Consider the following 20,321-nt stretch of genomic DNA (forward strand, 5'->3'; position numbering starts at 1 on the left):
AACCAGCCTCATCCTCTATCACTGTGCCCACGATATCAGCCTCATCCTCTATCACTGTGCCCATGATACCGGCCTCATCCTCTATCACTGTGCCCATGATACCGGCCTCATCCTCCATCACTGTGCCCATGATACCGGCCTCATCCTCTATCACTGTGCCCATTATACCAACCTCATCCTCTATCACTGTGCCCATGATACCCGCCTCATCCTCTATCACTGTGCCCACCTCATCCTCAATCACTGTGCCCACCTCATCCTCTATCACTGTGCCCATGATACCGGCCTCATCCTCTATCACTGTGCCCATTATACCAACCTCATCCTCTATCACTGTGCCCATGATACCCGCCTCATCCTCTATCACTGTGCCCACCTCATCCTCAATCACTGTGCCCACCTCATCCTCTATCACTGTGCCCACCTCATCCTCTATCACTGTGCCCATGATACCAACCTCATCCTCTATCACTGTGCCCATGATACCCGCCTCATCCTCTATCACTGTGCCCATGATACTGGCCTCATCCTCTATCACTGTGCCCATGACACCAGCCTCATCCTCTATCACTGTGCCCATGATACTGGCCTCATCCTCTATCACTGTGCCCATGATAACAGTCTCATCCTCTATCACTGTGCCCGTATTTCACGGTGGCGCTACAGCACACGCTTGCTATGATGGGTGGAGGATATCTGCCGCCTTCCTGCAGCACAGGCTGATATATGTCAGCTTTCTTTATTGCAGTGCAGCGTGATCTCCACAGGGGGGCAGCGTGCGCAGCGAGCCGTGTACAATGGCAGCGGCGTGATCTGTTATTCTTCTCTATGTAGAGGAGATCCAGGACTGCCGCCCGTGTGTGAGCGCCGCCTCGTACCCACCTTCCCTTACATATACCGCAGCGCCGGGGTACCACCGTCCCACCGACCAGGGGCTGCAGCACAGCCGGGGGGGGCGGGGGGGGGGGGCAAGAAAAGAAGAGAAGAGGCTGCAGCACAGCCGGGGGCAAGAAAGGTAGAGAAGGGGCTACAGCACAGCCGGGGGGCAAGAAAGGTAGAGAAGGGTCTACAGCACAGCCGGGGGCAAGAAAGGTAGAGAAGGGTCTACAGCACAGCCGGGGGCAAGAAAGGTAGAGAAGGGGCTACAGCACAGCCGGGGGCAAGAAAGGTAGAGAAGAGGCTACAGCACAGCCGGGGGCAAGAAAGGTAGAGAAGAGGCTACAGCACAGCCGGGGGCAAGAAAGGTAGAGAAGGGTCTACAGCACAGCCGGGGGCAAGAAAGGTAGAGAAGGGGCTACAGCACAGCCGGGGGCAAGAAAGGTAGAGAAGGGGCTACAGCACAGCCGGGGGCAAGAAAGGTAGAGAAGAGGCTACAGCACAGCCGGGGGCAAGAAAGGTAGAGAAGGGTCTACAGCACAGCCGGGGGGCAAGAAAGGTAGAGAAGGGGCTACAGCACAGCCGGGGGCAAGAAAGGTAGAGAAGAGGCTACAGCACAGCCGGGGGGCAAGAAAGGTAGAGAAGGGTCTACAGCACAGCCGGGGGCAAGAAAGGTAGAGAAGGGGCTACAGCACAGCCGGGGGCAAGAAAGGTAGAGAAGAGGCTACAGCACAGCCGGGGGGCAAGAAAGGTAGAGAAGGGTCTACAGCACAGCCGGGGGCAAGAAAGGTAGAGAAGGGGCTACAGCACAGCCGGGGGCAAGAAAGGTAGAGAAGAGGCTACAGCACAGCCGGGGGCAAGAAAGGTAGAGAAGAGGCTACAGCACAGCCGGGGGCAAGAAAGGTATAGAAGGGGCTACAGCACAGCCGGGGGCAAGAAAGGTAGAGAAGAGGCTACAGCACAGCCGGGGGCAAGAAAGGTATAGAAGGGGCTACAGCACAGCCGGGGGCAAGAAAGGTAGAGAAGAGGCTACAGCACAGCCGGGGGCAAGAAAGGTAGAGAGGGGGCTACAGCACAGCCGGGGGCAAGAAAGGTAGAGAAGAGGCTACAGCACAGCCGGGGGCAAGAAAGGTAGAGAAGAGGCTACAGCACAGCCGGGGGCAAGAAAGGTAGAGAAGAGGCTACAGCACAGCCGGGGGCAAGAAAGGTAGAGAAGGGGCTGCAGCACAGCCGGGGGCAAGAAAGGTAGAGAAGAGGCTGCAGCACAGCCGGGGGGCAAGAAAGGTAGAGAAGAGGCTGCAGCACAGCCGGGGGCAAGAAAGGTAGAGAAGAGGCTGCAGCACAGCCGGGGGGGCAAGAGAAGAAGAGAAGAGGCTACAGCACAGCCGGGGGGGCAAGAAAGGTAGAGAAGAGGCTACAGCACAGCCGGGGGCAAGAAAGGTAGAGAAGAGGCTACAGTATAGCCGGGGGCAAGAAAGGTAGAGAAGAGGCTGCAGCACAGCCGGGGGCAAGAAAAGAAGAGAAGAGGCTGAAGCACAGCCGGGGGGGGGGGGGGGGCAAGAAAGGTAGAGAAGAGGCTACAGCACAGCCGGGGGGGCAAGGAAGGTAGAGAGGAGGCTACAGCACAGCCGGGGGGGCAAGGAAGGTAGAGAGGAGGCTACAGCACAGCCGGGGGCAAGAAAAGAAGAGAAGAGGCTGAAGCACAGCCGGGGGGGGGGGGGGCAAGAAAGGTAGAGAAGAGGCTACAGCACAGCCGGGGGGGCAAGGAAGGTAGAGAGGAGGCTACAGCACAGCCGGGGGGGGCAAGGAAGGTAGAGAAGAGGCTACAGCACAGCCGGGGGCAAGAAAGGTAGAGAAGAGGCTACAGCACAGCCGGGGGGGCAAGAGAAGAAGAGAAGAGGCTACAGCACAGCCGGGGGCAAGAAAGGTAGAGAAGGGGCTACAGCACAGCCGGGGGCAAGAAAGGTAGAGAAGAGGCTACAGCACAGCCGGGGGCAAGAAAGGTAGAGAAGAGGCTACAGCACAGCCGGGGGCAAGAAAGGTAGAGGAGGGGCTACAGCACAGCCGGGGGGGGCAAGAAAGGTAAAGAAGAGGCTGCAGCACAGCCGGGGGCAAGAGAAGAAGAGAAGAGGCTACAGCACAGCCGGGGGCAAGAGAAGAAGAGAAGAGGCTACAGCACAGCCGGGGGCAAGAGAAGAAGAGAAGAGGCTACAGCACAGCCGGGGGCAAGAAAGGTAGAGAAGAGGCTGCAGCACAGCCGAGGGGGGCAAGAAAGGTAGAGAAGAGGCTACAGCACAGCCGGGGGGGGCAAGAAAGGTAGAGAAGAGGCTACAGCACAGCCGGGGGCAAGAAAGGTAGAGAAGAGGCTGCAGCACAGCCGAGGGGGGCAAGAAAGGTAGAGAAGAGGCTACAGCACAGCCGGGGGGGCAAGAAAGGTAGAGAAGAGGCTACAGCACAGCCGGGGGGGCAAGAAAGGTAGAGAAGAGGCTACAGCACAGCCGGGGGGGCAAGAAAGGTAGAGAAGAGGCTACAGCACAGCCGGGGGGCAAGAAAGGTAGAGAAGAGGCTACAGCACAGCCGGGGGGGCAAGAAAGGTAGAGAAGAGGCTACAGCACAGCCGGGGGCAAGAAAGGTAGAGAAGAGGCTACAGCACAGCCGGGGGGGGCAAGAAAGGTAGAGAAGAGGCTACAACACAGCCGGGGGCAAGAAAGGTAGAGAAGAGGCTACAGCACAGCCGGGGGGGCAAGAAAGGTAGAGAAGAGGCTACAGCACAGCGGGGGGGGGGGGGGCAAGAAAGGTAGAGAAGAGGCTGCAGCACAGCCGAGGGGGGCAAGAAAGGTAGAGAAGAGGCTACAGCACAGCCGGGGGCAAGAAAGGTAGAGAAGAGGCTACAGCACAGCCGGGGGCAAGAAAGGTAGAGAAGAGGCTACAGCACAGCCGGGGGCAAGAAAGGTAGAGAAGAGGCTACAGCACAGCCGGGGGGCAAGAAAGGTAGAGAAGAGGCTACAGCACAGCCGGGGGGGCAAGAAAGGTAGAGAAGAGGCTACAGCACAGCCGGGGGGGCAAGAAAGGTAGAGAAGAGGCTACAGCACAGCGGGGGGGGGGGGCAAGAAAGGTAGAGAAGAGGCTGCAGCACAGCCGAGGGCGGCAAGAAAGGTAGAGAAGAGGCTACAGCACAGCCGGGGGCAAGAAAGGTAGAGAAGAGGCTACAGCACAGCCGGGGGCAAGAAAGGTAGAGAAGAGGCTACAGCACAGCCGGGGGGGCAAGAGAAGAAGAGAAGAGGCTACAGCACAGCCGAGGGGGGCAAGAAAGGTAGAGAAGAGGCTACAGCACAGCCGGGGGGGGCAAGAGAAGAAGAGAAGAGGCTACAGCACAGCCGGGGGGGGGCAAGAGAAGAAGAGAAGAGGCTACAGCACAGCCGGGGGGGCAAGAAAGGTAGAGAAGAGGCTACAGCACAGCCGGGAGCAAGAAAGGTAGAGAAGAGGCTACAGCACAGCCGGGGGCAAGAAAGGTAGAGATGAGGCTACAGCACAGCCGGGGGGGGCAAGAAAGGTAGAGAAGAGGCTGCAGCACAGCCGGGGGGGCAAGAGAAGAAGAGAAGAGGCTGCAGCACAGCCGGGGGGGGCGGGGGGGGGGCAAGAAAGGTAGAGAAGAGGCTACAGCACAGCCGGGGGGGGCAAGAAAGGTAGAGAAGGGGCTACAGCACAGCCGGGGGCAAGAAAGGTAGAGAAGGGGCTACAGCACAGCCGGGGGCAAGAAAGGTAGAGAAGGGGCTACAGCACAGCCGGGGGGCAAGAGAAGAAGAGAAGAGGCTACAGCACAGCCGGGGGCAAGAAAGGTAGAGAAGAGGCTACAGCACAGCCGGGGGCAAGAAAGGTAGAGAAGAGGCTACAGCACAGCCGGGGGCAAGAAAGGTAGAGAAGAGGCTACAGCACAGCCGGGGGCAAGAAAGGTAGAGAAGAGGCTGCAGCACAGCCGGGGGGGCAAGAAAGGTAGAGAAGAGGCTACAGCACAGCCGGGGGCAAGAAAGGTAGAGAAGAGGCTGCAGCACAGCCGGGGGCAAGAAAGGTAGAGAAGAGGCTACAGCACAGCCGGGGGGGCAAGAAAGGTAGCGAAGAGGCTACAGTACAGCCGGGGGGCAAGAAAGGTAGCGAAGAGGCTACAGCACAGCCGGGGGGCAAGAAAGGTAGCGAAGAGGCTACAGCACAGCCGGGGGCAAGAAAGGTAGAGAAGAGGCTGCAGCACAGCCGGGGGGGGGCAAGGAAGGTAGAGAAGAGGCTACAGCACAGCCGGGGGCAAGAAAGGTAGAGAAGAGGCTACAGCACAGCCGAGGGCAAGAAAGGTAGAGAAGAGGCTACAGCACAGCCGGGGGGGCAAGAAGAGTAGAGAAGAGGCTACAGCACAGCCGGGGGGCAAGAAGAGTAGAGAAGAGGCTACAGCACAGCCGGGGGCAAGAAAGGTAGAGAAGGGGCTACAGCACAGCCGGGGGGCAAGAAAGGTAGAGAAGGGGCTACAGCACAGCCGGGGGGCAAGAAAGGTAGAGAAGGGGCTACAGCACAGCCGGGGGGCAAGAAAGGTAGAGAAGGGTCTACAGCACAGCCGGGGGCAAGAAAGGTAGCGAAGAGGCTACAGCACAGCCGGGGGGCAAGAAAGGTAGCGAAGAGGCTACAGCACAGCCGGGGGGCAAGAAAGGTAGCGAAGAGGCTACAGCACAGCCGGGGGCAAGAAAGGTAGAGAAGAGGCTACAGCACAGCCGGGGGCAAGAAAGGTAGAGAAGAGGCTGCAGCACAGCCGGGGGGGGGCAAGGAAGGTAGAGAAGAGGCTACAGCACAGCCGGGGGCAAGAAAGGTAGAGAAGAGGCTACAGCACAGCCGAGGGCAAGAAAGGTAGAGAAGAGGCTACAGCACAGCCGAGGGCAAGAAAGGTAGAGAAGAGGCTACAGCACAGCCGGGGGGGCAAGAAGAGTAGAGAAGAGGCTACAGCACAGCCGGGGGGCAAGAAGAGTAGAGAAGAGGCTACAGCACAGCCGGGGGCAAGAAAGGTAGAGAAGGGGCTACAGCACAGCCGGGGGGCAAGAAAGGTAGAGAAGAGGCTACAGCACAGCCGGGGGGCAAGAAAGGTAGAGAAGGGGCTACAGCACAGCCGGGGGGCAAGAAAGGTAGAGAAGAGGCTACAGCACAGCCGGGGGGGCAAGAAGAGTAGAGAAGAGGCTACAGCACAGCCGGGGGGCAAGAAGAGTAGAGAAGAGGCTACAGCACAGCCGGGGGGCAAGAAGAGTAGAGAAGAGGCTACAGCACAGCCGGGGGGGGGGCAAGAAAGGTAGAGAAGAGGCTACAGCACAGCCGGGGGGGCAAGAAAGGTAGAGAAGAGGCTACAGCACAGCCGGGGGGCAAGGAAGGTAGAGAAGGGGCTACAGCACAGCCGGGGGGGGGGGCAAGAAAGGTAGAGAAGAGGCTACAGCACAGCCGGGGGGGCAAGAAAGGTAGAGAAGGGGCTACAGCACAGCCGGGGGGGGCGGGGCAAGAAAGGTAGAGAAGGGGCTACAGCACAGCCGGGGGGGGGGGGGGGGCAAGAAAGGTAGAGAGGGGGCTGTTGTGCAGGTGAAGGGGATCCGTTGCTGTTCGGAGCTGCTGTCCCCTCGTTTTCAGGATCAGGGGGTGTTGCAGAGGACGGGAACTTACAGAGAGACCTGGACGGATGGCAGACGCCACAACGCTTGGACCATCAGATGGCGGACCGCAGGACTTACCCTACACATGGTAGCACAGGCAGTTGTGTGTGACTCACCGGACGACCTTCACACCGCTCCTCATCACCTCCATATCCACCGAGAAGGTGCCATTAGAATGGGCCACCAGGTTCAGATCGGAGAACTCGGCCTGCAGGAAAGGAGGGGACAGCACATGGATGATGAGGGTTGTGTACATGGATGATGAGGGTTGTGTACATGGATGATGAGGGTTGTGTACATGGATGATGAGGGTTATGTACATGGATGATGATTGTGTACATGGATCATGATGATTGTGTACATGGATGAGGAGGGTCGTGTACATGGATGATGATGATGATTGTGTACATGGATAATGGGGGTTGTGTACAGGGATGAGGAGGGTTGTGTACATGGATGATGGGGGTTGTGTACATGGATGATGAGGGTTGTGTACATGGATGATGAGGGTTGTGTACATGGATGATGAGGGTTGTGTACATGGCTGAGGAGGGTTGTGTACATGGATGATGAGGGTTGTGTACATGGATGATGATGGTTGTGTACATGGCTGAGGAGGGTTGTGATCATGGATGATGGGGGTTGTGTACATGGATGATGAGGGTAGTGTACATGGATGATGAGGGTTGTGTACATGGATGATGGGGGTTGTGTACATGGATGATGGGGGTTGTGTACATGGATGATGATGGTTGTGTACATGGATGATGGGGGTTGTGTACATGGATGATGGGGGTTGTGTACATGGATGATGGGGGTTGTGTACATGGATGATGGGGGTTGTGTACATGGATGATGGGGGTTGTGTACATGGATGATGGGGGTTATGTACATGGATGATGGGGGTTGTGATCATGGATGATGAGGGTTGTGTACATGGATGATGGGAGTTGTGTACATGGATGATGAGGGTAGTGTACATGGATGATGAGGGTAGTGTACATGGATGATGGGGGTTGTGTACAGGGATGATGAGGGTTGTGTACAGGGATGATGAGGGTTGTGTACAGGGATGATGAGGGTTGTGTACATGGATGATGATGGTTGTGTACATGGATGATGAGGGTTGTGTACATGGATGATGGGGGTTGTGATCATGGATGATGGGGGTTGTGATCATAGATGATGGGGGTTGTGATCATGGATGAGGAGGGTTGTGTACATGGATGATGAGGGTAGTGTACATGGATGATGAGGGTAGTGTACATGGATGATGGGGGTTGTGTACAGGGATGATGAGGGTTGTGTACAGGGATGATGAGGGTTGTGTACAGGGATGATGAGGGTTGTGTACATGGATGATGATGGTTGTGTACATGGATGATGAGGGTTGTGTACATGGATGATGGGGGTTGTGATCATGGATGATGGGGGTTGTGATCATAGATGATGGGGGTTGTGATCATGGATGAGGAGGGTTGTGTACATGGATGATGAGGGTTGTGTACATGGATGATGGGAGTTGTGTACATGGATGATGAGGGTAGTGTACATGGATGATGAGGGTAGTGTACATGGATGATGGGGGTTGTGTACAGGGATGATGAGGGTTGTGTACAGGGATGATGAGGGTTGTGTACAGGGATGATGAGGGTTGTGTACATGGATGATGATGGTTGTGTACATGGATGATGGGGGTTGTGTACATGGATGATGGGGGTTGTGATCATGGATGATGGGGGTTGTGATCATAGATGATGGGGGTTGTGATCATGGATGAGGAGGGTTGTGATCATGGATGATGATGGTTGTGATCATGCGGTTCTGCTTTATGTCACTAAATATTCGGTGTAAATTCTACAACCTTCGCCCCCCGCAGAGGACCCCGCAGAGGACCCCGCGTCACCAGCTGCGGCTGCAGGAGACACGTGTAATCTGCAGCTTTGTGAAGTGTTTTATGGATCCTTTATAACGCGGCTCTTTCTACCCATAAAGCGCGTCCCGCAGGAGCTGCTGATGGCTGACGGCGAGGATGAATTACAGGAGGACGGGAGGATTCCAGCGCAGACGATTGACTGAGGTTAATCAATACAACCGTCCCATAACGAGAGGCGGAGGAGGCGAGTGTAAGGGAGGTCAGGTCTGCAGGAGTGTGTCGGGAAAAGGGGAGACCTCCCGAGACCCCCACATACTGACCTCTCTCCATGCCTGCACATCCTCTGCTGAAAATCAGCAATATACACTCCAGGAGCGGAGAGGAGCGAGGAATGGGGAGCGGAGGGGAGTGGAGAGGAGAGGAGCGGGGAATGGGGAGCGGAGGGGAGCAGAGAGGAGCGGGGAATGGGGAGCGGAGAGGAGCGGGGAATGGGGAGCGGAGGGGCGCAGAGAGGAGCGGGGAATGGGGAGCGGAGAGGAGCGGGGAATGGGGAGCGGAGAGGAGCGGGGAATGGGGAGCGGAGGGGCGCAGAGAGGAGCGGGGAATGGGGAGCGGAGAGGAGCGGGGAATGGGGAGCAGAGGGGAGCGGAGAGGAGCGGGGAATGGGGAGCGGAGAGGAGCGGAGAATGGGGAGCGGAGAGGAGCGGGGAATGGGGAGCGGAGAGGAGCGGGGAATGGGGAGCGGAGGGGCGCAGAGAGGAGCGGGGAATGGGGAGCGGAGGGGAGCAGAGAGGAGCGGGGAATGGGGAGCGGAGAGGAGCGGGGAATGGGGAGCGGAGGGGCGCAGAGAGGAGCGGGGAATGGGGAGCGGAGAGGAGCGGGGAATGGGGAGCGGAGAGGAGCGGGGAATGGGGAGCGGAGGGGCGCAGAGAGGAGCGGGGAATGGGGAGCGGAGAGGAGCGGGGAATGGGGAGCAGAGGGGAGCGGAGAGGAGCGGGGAATGGGGAGCGGAGAGGAGCGGAGAATGGGGAGCGGAGAGGAGCGGGGAATGGGGAGCGGAGAGGAGCGGGGAATGGGGAGCGGAGGGGCGCAGAGAGGAGCGGGGAATGGGGAGCGGAGGGGAGCGGAGAGGAGCGGGGAATGGGGAGCGGAGGGGCGCAGAGAGGAGCGGGGAATGGGGAGCGGAGAGGAGCGGGGAATGGGGAGCAGAGGGGAGCGGAGAGGAGCGGGGAATGGGGAGCAGAGGGGAGCGGAGAGGAGCGGGGAATGGGGAGCGGAGAGGAGCGGAGAGGAGCGGAGAATGGGGAGCGGAGAGGAGCGGAGAGGAGCGAGGAATGGGGAGCGGAGAGGAGCGGAGAGGAGCGGAGAATGGGGAGCGGAGAGGAACGGGGAATGGGGAGCAGAGGGGAGCGGGGAATGGGGAGCAGAGGGGAGCGGGGAATGGGGAGCGGAGAAGAGCGGAGAATGGGGAGCAGAGAGGAGCGGGGAATGGGGAGCGGAGAAGAGCGGGGAATGGGGAGCGGAGAATGGGGAGCGGAGAGGAGCGGAGAATGGGGAGCGGAGAATGGGGAGCGGAGAGGAGCGGGGAATGGGGAGCAGAGGGGAGCGGGGAATGGGGAGCAGAGGGGAGCGGGGAATGGGGAGCGGAGAAGAGCGGAGAATGGGGAGCGGAGAGGAGCGGGGAATGGGGAGCGGAGAAGAGCGGGGAATGGGGAGCGGAGAAGAGCGGGGAATGGGGAGCAGAGAATGGGGAGCGGAGAGGAGCGGAGAATGGGGAGCGGAGAATGGGGAGCGGAGAGGAGCGGGGAATGGGGAGCAGAGGGGAGCGGGGAATGGGGAGCAGAGGGGAGCGGGGAATGGGGAGCAGAGGGGAGCGGGGAATGGGGAGCAGAGGGGAGCGGGGAATGGGGAGCAGAGGGGAGCGGGGAATGGGGAGCAGAGGGGAGCGGGGAATGGGGAGCAGAGGGGAGCGGAGAGGAGCGGAGAAGAGCGGGGAATGGGGAGCAGAGGGGAGCGGAGAGGAGCGGAGAAGAGCCGGGAATGGGGAGCGGAGAGGAGCGGAGAGGAGCGGAGAGGAGCGGAGAATGGGGAGCGGAGAGGAGCGGAGAATGGGGAGCGGAGAGGAGCGGGGAATGGGGAGCGGAGAGGAGCGGAGAATGGGGAGCGGAGAGGAGCGGGGAATGGGGAGCAGAGGGGAGCGGAGAATGGGGAGCGGAGAGGAGCGGGGAATGGGGAGCGGAGAAGAGCGGGGAATGGGGAGCGGAGAGGAGCGGAGAATGGGGAGCGGAGAATGGGGAGCGGAGAATGGGGAGCGGAGAATGGGGAGCGGAGAATGGGGAGCAGAGGGGAGCGGGGAATGGGGAGCAGAGGGGAGCGGGGAATGGGGAGCAGAGGGGAGCGGGGAATGGGGAGCAGAGGGGAGCGGGGAATGGGGAGCAGAGGGGAGCGGAGAGGAGCGGAGAGGAGCGGAGAAGAGCGGGGAATGGGGAGCAGAGGGGAGCGGAGAGGAGCGGAGAAGAGCCGGGAATGGGGAGCGGAGAGGAGCGGAGAGGAGCGGAGAATGGGGAGCGGAGAGGAGCGGAGAATGGGGAGCGGAGAGGAGCGGAGAATGGGGAGCGGAGAGGAGCGGGGAATGGGGAGCGGAGAGGAGCGGAGAATGGGGAGCGGAGAGGAGCGGGGAATGGGGAGCAGAGGGGAGCGGAGAATGGGGAGCGGAGAGGAGCGGGGAATGGGGAGCAGAGGGGAGCGGAGAGGAGCGGAGAAGAGCAGGGAATGGAGAGCAGAGGGGAGCGGAGAGGAGCGGAGAAGAGCGGGGAATGGGGAGCAGAGGGGAGAGGAGCGGGGAATGGGGAGCGGAGAAGAGCGGGGAATGGGGAGCAGAGGGGAGCGGAGAGGAGCGGGGAATGAGGAGCGGAGAAGAGCAGGGAATGGGGAGCAGAGGGGAGCGGAGAGGAGCGAAGAGGAGCGGAGAATGGGGAGCAGAGGGGAGTGGAGAGGGGCGGAGAGGAGCGGGGAATGGGGATCAGAGGGGAGCGGAGGGGAGCGAAGAAGAGCGGGGAATGGGGAGCAGAGGGGAGAGGAGCGGGGAATGGGGAGCGGAGAAGAGCGGGGAATGGGGAGCAGAGGGGAGCGGAGAGGAGCGGGGAATGAGGAGCGGAGAAGAGCAGGGAATGGGGAGCAGAGGGGAGCGGAGAGGAGCGAAGAGGAGCGGAGAATGGGGAGCAGAGGGGAGTGGAGAGGGGCGGAGAGGAGCGGGGAATGGGGATCAGAGGGGAGTGGAGAGGAGCAGGGAATGGGGAGCAGAGGGGAGCGGAGAGGAGCAGGGAATGGGGAGCAGAGGGGAGCGGAGAGGAGCAGGGAATGGGGAGCGGAGGGGAACGGAGAGGAGCGGAGAGGAGCGGGGAATGGGGAGCAGAGGGGAGCGGAGAGGAGCGGGGAATGGGGAGCAGAGGGGAGCGGGGAATGGGGAGCAGAGGGGAGCGGGACTGGAGAGCGGGGAATGGGGAGCAGAGGGGAGCGGAGAGGAGCGGGGAGTGGGGAGCAGTGGGGAGCGGAGAGGAGCGGGGAGTGGGGAGCAGAGGGGAGCGGAGAGGAGCGGGGAGTGGGGAGCAGAGGGGAGCGGAGAGGAGCGGGGAATGGGGAGCGGAGAGGAGCGGGGAATGGGGGCGGTCAGAGGAGGAATATCATAGGGTCTGGTCTGGGGTCTGTATACAGGGAGATCTGGGGTCTGTATACAGGGAGGTCTGGGGTCTGTATACAGGAGGTGCTGGTCTGGGGTCTGTATACAGGAGGTGCTGGTCTGGGGTCTGTATACAGGAGGTGCTGGTCTGGGGTCTGTATACAGGAGGTGCTGGTCTGGGGTCTGTATACAGGAGGTGCTGGTCTGGGGTCTGTATACATGTTCTGGTCTGGGGTCTGTATACAGGAGGTGCTGGTCTGGGGTCTGTATACATGTTCTGGTGTGGGGTCTGTATACAGGAGGTGCTGGTGTGGGGTCTGTATACATGTTCTGGTGTGGGGTCTGTATACAGGAGGTGCTGGTGTGGGATCTGTATACATGTTCTGGTGTGGGGTCTGTATACAGGAGGTGCTGGTCTGGGGTCTGTATACAGGAGGTGCTGGTCTGGGGTCTGTATACAGGAGGTTCTGGTCTGGGGTCTGTATACAGGAGGTGCTGGTCTGGGGTCTGTATACAGGAGGTGCTGGTCTGGGGTCTGTATACTGGAGGTTCTGGTCTGGGGTCTGTATACTGGAGGTGCTGGTCTGGGGTCTGTATACTGGAGGTGCTGGTCTGGGGTCTGTATACAGGAGGTGCTGGTCTGGGGTCTGTATACAGGAGGTGCTGGTCTGGGGTCTGTATACAGGAGGTGCTGGTCTGGGGTCTGTATACATGTTCTGGTCTGGGGTCTGTATACAGGAGGTGCTGGTCTGGGGTCTGTATACATGTTCTGGTGTGGGGTCTGTATACAGGAGGTGCTGGTGTGGGGTCTGTATACATGTTCTGGTGTGGGGTCTGTATACAGGAGGTGCTGGTGTGGGATCTGTATACATGTTCTGGTGTGGGGTCTGTATACAGGAGGTGCTGGTCTGGGGCCTGTATACAGGAGGTGCTGGTCTGGGGTCTGTATACAGGAGGTAATGGTCTGGGGTCTGTATACAGGAGGTGCTGGTCTGGGGTCTGTATACAGGAGGTGCTGGTCTGGGGTCTGTATACAGGAGGTGCTGGTGTGGGGTCTGTATACAGGAGGTGCTGGTGTGGGGTCTGTATACAGGAGGTGCTGGTCTGGGGTCTGTATACAGGAGGTGCTGGTCTGGGGTCTGTATACAGGAGAGGTCTGGTTTGGGGTCTGTATACAGGCGGTGCTGGTCTGTGGTCTGTGTACTGGAGGTGCTGGTCTGGGGTCTGTGTACAGGCGGTGCTGGTCTGGGGTCTGTGTACAGGCGGTGCTGGTCTGGGGTCTGTGTACAGGCGGTGCTGGTCTGGGGTCTGTATACAGGGAGGGTCTGGTCTGGGGTCTGTATACAGGGAGATCTGGGGTCTGTATACATGTTCTGGTCTGGGGTCTGTATACAGGAGGTGCTGGTCTGGGGTCTGTATACATGTTCTGGTGTGGGGTCTGTATACAGGAGGTGCTGGTGTGGGGTCTGTATACAGGAGGTGCTGGTGTGGGGACTGTATACAGGAGGTGCTGGTCTGGGGTCTGTATACAGGAGGTGCTGGTCTGGGGTCTGTATACAGGAGGTGCTGGTCTGGGGTCTGTATACAGGAGGTGCTGGTCTGGGGTCTGTATACAGGAGGTGCTGGTCTGGGGTCTGTATACTGGAGGTGCTGGTCTGGGGTCTGTATACAGGAGGTGCTGGTCTGGGGTCTGTATACTGGAGGTTCTGGTCTGGGGTCTGTATACTGGAGGTTCTGGTCTGGGGTCTGTATACTGGAGGTTCTGGTCTGGGGTCTGTATACTGGAGGTTCTGGTCTGGGGTCTGTATACAGGAGGTAATGGTCTGGGGTCTGTATACAGGAGGTGCTGGTCTGGGGTCTGTATACTGGAGGTTCTGGTCTGGGGTCTGTATACTGGAGGTTCTGGTCTGGGGTCTGTATACTGGAGGTTCTGGTCTGGGGTCTGTATACAGGAGGTGCTGGTCTGGGGTCTGTATACAGGAGGTGCTGGTCTGGGGTCTGTATACAGGAGGTAATGGTCTGGGGTCTGTATACTGGAGGTTCTGGTCTGGGGTCTGTATATAGGCGGTGCTGGTCTGGGGTCTGTATACTGGAGGTGCTGGTCTGGGTCTGTATACAGGAGGTAATGGTCTGGGGTCTGTATACTGGAGGTTCTGGTCTGGGGTCTGTATACTGGAGGTTCTGGTCTGGGGTCTGTATACAGGAGGTGCTGGTCTGGGGTCTGTATACAGGAGGTGCTGGTCTGGGGTCTGTATACTGGAGGTTCTGGTCTGGGGTCTGTATATAGGCGGTGCTGGTCTGGGGTCTGTATACTGGAGGTGCTGGTCTGGGGTCTGTATACTGGAGGTTCTGGTCTGGGGTCTGTATACAGGAGGTAATGGTCTGGGTCTGTATACAGGAGGTGCTAGTCTGGGGTCTGTATACAGGAGGTGCTGGTCTGGGGTCTGTATACAGGAGGTGCTGGTCTGGGGTCTGTATACAGGAGGTAATGGTCTGGGGTCTGTATACAGGAGGTAATGGTCTGGGGTCTGTATACAGGAGGTGCTGGTCTGGGGTATGTATTCTGGAAGTTCTGGTCTGGGGTCTGTATACTGGAGGTTCTCGTCTGGGGTCTGTATACTGGAGGTTCTCGTCTGGGGTCTGTATACAGGAGGTGCTGGTCTGGGGTCTGTATACAGGAGGTGCTGGTCTGGGGTCTGTATACAGGAGGTGCTGGTCTGGGGTCTGTATACAGGAGGTGCTGGTCTGGGGTCTGTATACAGGAGGTGCTGGTCTGGGGTCTGTATACTGGAGGTTCTGGTCTGGGGTCTGTATACAGGAGGTGCTGGTCTGGGGTCTGTATACAGGAGGTGCTGGTCTGGGGTCTGTATACAGGAGGTGCTGGTCTTGGGTCTGTATACAGGAGGTGCTGGTCTGGGGTCTGTATACAGGAGGTGCTGGTCTGGGGTCTGTATACAGGAGGTGCTGGTATGGGGTCTGTATACAGGAGGTGCTGGTCTGGGGTCTGTATACAGGAGGTGCTGGTCTGGGGTCTGTATACTGGAGGTTCTGGTCTGGGGTCTGTATACAGGCGGTGCTGGTCTGGGGTCTGTATACAGGTGGTGCTGGTCTGGGGTCTGTATACAGGAGGTAATGGTCTGGGTCTGTATACAGGAGGTGCTGGTCTGGGGTCTGTATACAGGGCAGGTCTGGTCTGGGGTCTGTATATAGGAGGTGCTGGTCTGGGGTCTGTATACAGGAGGTGCTGGTCTGGGGTCTGTATACAGGAGGTGCTGGTCTGGGGTCTGTATACAGGAGGTGCTGGTCTGGGGTCTGTATACAGGAGGTGCTGGTCTGGGGTCTGTATACAGGCGGTGCTGGTCTGGGGTCTGTATACAGGCGGTGCTGGTCTGGGGTCTGTATACAGGCGGTGCTGGTCTGGGGTCTGTATACAGGCGGTGCTGGTCTGTTGTCTGTGTACAGGAGGTGCTGGTCTGGGGTCTGTATACAGGCGGTGCTGGTCTGGGGTCTGTATACAGGAGGTGCTGGTCTGGGGTCTGAGTACAGGAGTATATTGTTCTGGGGTCTGTACATGTGGGTCTGGGATCTGTATACAGGGAGGGTCTGGTGTGGGGTCTGTATACAGGAGGTGCTGGTCTGGGGTCTGTATACAGGAGGTGCTGGTCTGGGGTCTGTATACAGGAGGTTCTGGTCTGGGGTCTGTATACAGGCGGTGCTGGTCTGTTGTCTGTGTACAGGAGGTGCTGGTCTGGGGTCTGTATACAGGCGGTGCTGGTCTGGGGTCTGTATACAGGCGGTGCTGGTCTGGGGTCTGTATACAGGAGGTGCTGGTCTGGGGTCTGTATACAGGCGGTGCTGGTCTGGGGTCTGTATACAGGCGGTGCTGGTCTGGGGTCTGTATACTGGAGGTGCTGGTCTGGGGTCTGTATACAGGCGGTGCTGGTCTGGGGTCTGTATACAGGAGGGTCTGGTCTGGGGTCTGTATACAGGAGGTGCTGGTCTGGGGTCTGTATACAGGAGGTGCTGGTCTGGGGTCTGTATACAGGAGGTGCTGGTCTGGGGTCTGTATACAGGAGGGTCTGGTCTGGGGCCTGTATACAGGAGGTGCTGGTCTGGGGTCTGTATACAGGAGTTGCTGGTCTGGGGTCTGTATACAGGAGGTGCTGGTCTGGGGTCTGAGTACAGGAGTATTTTGTTCTGGGGTCTGTACATGTGGGTCTGGGGTCTGTATACAGGAGGTGCTGGTCTGGGGTCTGTATACAGGAGAGGTCTGGTCTGGGGTCTGTATACAGGAGGTGCTGGTCTGAGGTCTGTATACAGGAGGTAATGGTCTGGGGTCTGTATACAGGAGAGGTCTGGTCTGGGGTCTGTATACAGGAGGTGCTGGTCTGGGGTCTGTATACAGGAGGTGCTGGTCTGGGGTCTGTATACAGGAGGTGCTGGTCTGGGGTCTGTATACAGGAGGTGCTGGTCAGGGGTCTGTATACAGGAGGGTCTGGTCAGGGGTCTGTATACAGGAGGTGCTGGTCTGGGGTCTGTATACAGGAGGTTCTGGTCTGGGGTCTGTATACAGGAGGTGCTGGTCTGGGGTCTGTATACAGGAGGTGCTGGTCTGGGGTCTGTATACAGGAGGTGCTGGTCTGGGGTCTGTATACAGGAGGTGCTGGTCTGGGGTCTGTATACAGGAGGTGCTGGTCTGGGGTCTGTATACAGGAGGTGCTGGTCTGGGGTCTGTATACAGGAGGTGCTGGTCTGGGGTCTGTATACAGGAGGTGCTGGTCTGGGGTCTGTATACAGGAGGTGCTGGTCTGGGGTCTGTATACAGGAGGTGCTGGTCTGGGGTCTGTATACAGGAGGTAATGGTCTGGGATCTGTATACAGGAGGTGCTGGTCTGGGGTCTGTATACAGGAGTATTTTGTTCTGGGGTCTGTATACAGGAGTATTTTGTTCTGGGGTCTGTACATGTGGGTCTGGGGTCTGTATACAGGAGGTGCTGGTCTGGGGTCTGTATACTGGAGGTGCTCGTCTGGGGTCTGTATACAGGAGGTGCTGGTCTGGGGTCTGTATACAGGAGGTGCTGGTCTGGGGTCTGTATACAGGAGGTGCTGGTCTGGGGTCTGTATACAGGAGGTGCTGGTCTGGGGTCTGTATACAGGAGGTGCTGGTCTGGGGTCTGTATACAGGAGGTGCTGGTCAGGGGTCTGTATACAGGAGGGTCTGGTCAGGGGTCTGTATACAGGAGGTGCTGGTCTGGGGTCTGTATACAGGAGGTGCTGGTCTGGGGTCTGTATACAGGAGGTAATGGTCTGGGATCTGTATACAGGAGGTGCTGGTCTGGGGTCTGTATACAGGAGTATTTTGTTCTGGGGTCTGTACATGTGGGTCTGGGGTCTGTAGACAGGTTTGGGCTGGGGTGTGAGGACGATATCCTAACATAACGTAGGGATGCACAGCTGGGTGTAGCGACATTTTGCATCGTTGTCACTTACTTGTTCAACCTTGATGTCAAACTCTCCGCTGATTTTCTTTCCTCTAAAAATCTTCACCCTGAAAAAGGAATTTAATATTTATCAGAAATGACGACTCGTGCTCCAGTCACCACCAGAGCAGCACTCAAATAGCCCTGCCGGCCCGAGGAGGGTGTGACATAACGCTGCCGGCCCGAGGAGGGTCTGACATAACGCTGCCGGCCCGAGGAGGGTGTGACATAATGCTGCCGGCCCGAGGAGGGTCTGACATAACGCTGCCGGCCCGAGGAGGGGCTGACATAATGCTGCCGGCCCGAGGAGGGGCTGACATAACGCTGCCGGCCCGAGGAGGGGCTGACATAATGCTGCCGGCCCGAGGAGGGTCTGACATAACGCTGCCGGCCCGAGGAGGGTGTGACATAACGCTGCCGGCCCGAGGAGGGTGTGACATAACGCTGCCGGCCCGAGGAGGGTGTGACATAACGCTGCCGGCCCGAGGAGGGTCTGACATAACGCTGCCGGCCCGTGGAGGGTGTGACATAACGCTGCCGGCCCGAGGAGGGTGTGACATAACGCTGCCGGCCCGAGGAGGGGCTGACATAATGCTGCCGGCCCGAGGAGGGGCTGACATAACGCTGCCGGCCCGAGGAGGGGCTGACATAACGCTGCCGGCCCGAGGAGGGGCTGACATAATGCTGCCGGCCCGAGGAGGGTCTGACATAATGCTGCCGGCCCGAGGAGGGTCTGACATAACGCTGCCGGCCCGAGGAGGGTGTGACATAACGCTGCCGGCCCGAGGAGGGTGTGACATAACGCTGCCGGCCCGAGGAGGGTGTGACATAACGCTGCCGGCCCGAGGAGGGTCTGACATAACGCTGCCGGCCCGTGGAGGGTCTGACATAACGCTGCCGGCCCGTGGAGGGTGTGACATAACGCTGCCGGCCCGAGGAGGGTGTGACATAACGCTGCCGGCCCGTGGAGGGTCTGACATAACGCTGCCGGCCCGTGGAGGGTCTGACATAACGCTGCCGGCCCGAGGAGGGTGTGACATAACGCTGCCGGCCCGTGGAGGGTGTGACATAACGCTGCCGGCCCGAGGAGGGTGTGACATAACGCTGCCGGCCCGTGGAGGGTGTGACATAACGCTGCCGGCCCGTGGAGGGTGTGACATAACGCTGCCGGCCCGAGGAGGGTGTGACATAACGCTGCCGGCCCGAGGAGGGTGTGACATAACGCTGCCGGCCCGAGGAGGGTGTGACATAACGCTGCCGGCCCGTGGAGGGTCTGACATAACGCTGCCGGCCCGTGGAGGGTCTGACATAACGCTGCCGGCCCGTGGAGGGTCTGACATAACGCTGCCGGCCCGTGGAGGGTCTGACATAACGCTGCCGGCCCGTGGAGGGTCTGACATAACGCTGCCGGCCCGAGGAGGGTCTGACATAACGCTGCCGGCCCGTGGAGGGTCTGACATAACGCTGCCGGCCCGTGGAGGGTCTGACATAACGCTGCCGGCCCGAGGAGGGTCTGACATAACGCTGCCGGCCCGTGGAGGGTCTGACATAACGCTGCCGGCCCGTGGAGGGTCTGACATAACGCTGCCGGCCCGTGGAGGGTGTGACATAACGCTGCAGGCCCGTGGAGGGTCTGACATAACGCTGCCGGCCCGAGGAGGGGCTGACATAACGCTGCTGGTCCGTGGAGGGTCTGACATAACGCTGCCGGCCCGTGGAGGGTCTGACATAACGCTGCCGGCCCGTGGAGGGTCTGACATAACGCTGCCGGCCCGTGGAGGGTGTGACATAACGCTGCCGGCCCGAGGAGGGTGTGACATAACGCTGCCGGCCCGAGGAGGGTGTGACATAACGCTGCCGGCCCGAGGAGGGTGTGACATAACGCTGCCGGCCCGTGGAGGGTCTGACATAACGCTGCCGGCCCGTGGAGGGTCTGACATAACGCTGCCGGCCCGTGGAGGGTCTGACATAACGCTGCCGGCCCGTGGAGGGTCTGACATAACGCTGCCGGCCCGTGGAGGGTCTGACATAACGCTACCGGTCCGTGGAGGGTCTGACATAACGCTGCCGGCCCGTGGAGGGTCTGACATAACGCTGCCGGCCCGTGGAGGGTCTGACATAACGCTGCCGGCCCGTGGAGGGTCTGACATAACGCTGCCGGCCCGTGGAGGGTGTGACATAACGCTGCAGGCCCGTGGAGGGTCTGACATAACGCTGCCGGCCCGAGGAGGGGCTGACATAACGCTGCTGGTCCGTGGAGGGTCTGACATAACGCTGCCGGCCCGAGGAGGGACTGACATAACGCTGCCGGCCCGTGGAGGGTGTGACATAACGCTGCCGGCCCGAGGAGGGTCTGACATAACGCTGCCGGCCCGTGGAGGGTCTGACATAACGCTGCCGGCCCGTGGAGGGTCTGACATAACGCTACCGGTCCGTGGAGGGTCTGACATAACGCTGCCGGCCCGTGGAGGGTCTGACATAACGCTGCCGGCCCGTGGAGGGTCTGACATAACGCTGCCGGCCCGTGGAGGGTCTGACATAACGCTGCCGGCCCGTGGAGGGTCTGACATAACGCTGCCGGCCTGAGGAGGGGCTGACATAACGCTGCCGGCCTCCAGACACTCCACCGGCCACCAGGGCCAAGCTACCTCTATCCAACAAGCTGGTAAAACCTATAGATGTGCCACAACTGGGACCTCACAGACCATCCCCCACCATCTAAGGGTTTACAGCCCAGA

The 20,321-nt window shown here is 59.5% G+C and overlaps 1 protein-coding gene across 4 annotated transcripts in view; it reads right to left on the reverse strand.

The window, feature by feature from the left end:
* The window catches only part of SYN1 (synapsin I), an 87,130-nt gene that overhangs the window by 40,599 nt on the left and 26,210 nt on the right, over positions 1-20,321 (reverse strand). For all 4 annotated transcript variants that reach the window (XM_075324537.1, XM_075324536.1, XM_075324540.1 and 1 more), the window contains exons 2-3: positions 17,594-17,651; positions 6,665-6,756 (exon numbers count right to left, since the gene is read on the reverse strand). In XM_075324537.1, the coding sequence (XP_075180652.1) occupies positions 6,665-6,756; positions 17,594-17,651 (150 nt within the window). The remainder of the gene's footprint in view (positions 1-6,664; positions 6,757-17,593; positions 17,652-20,321) is intronic.

Source organism: Anomaloglossus baeobatrachus, chromosome 9 (assembly GCF_048569485.1).
Source record: "Anomaloglossus baeobatrachus isolate aAnoBae1 chromosome 9, aAnoBae1.hap1, whole genome shotgun sequence".
Classification (NCBI taxonomy): domain Eukaryota; kingdom Metazoa; phylum Chordata; class Amphibia; order Anura; family Aromobatidae; genus Anomaloglossus; species Anomaloglossus baeobatrachus.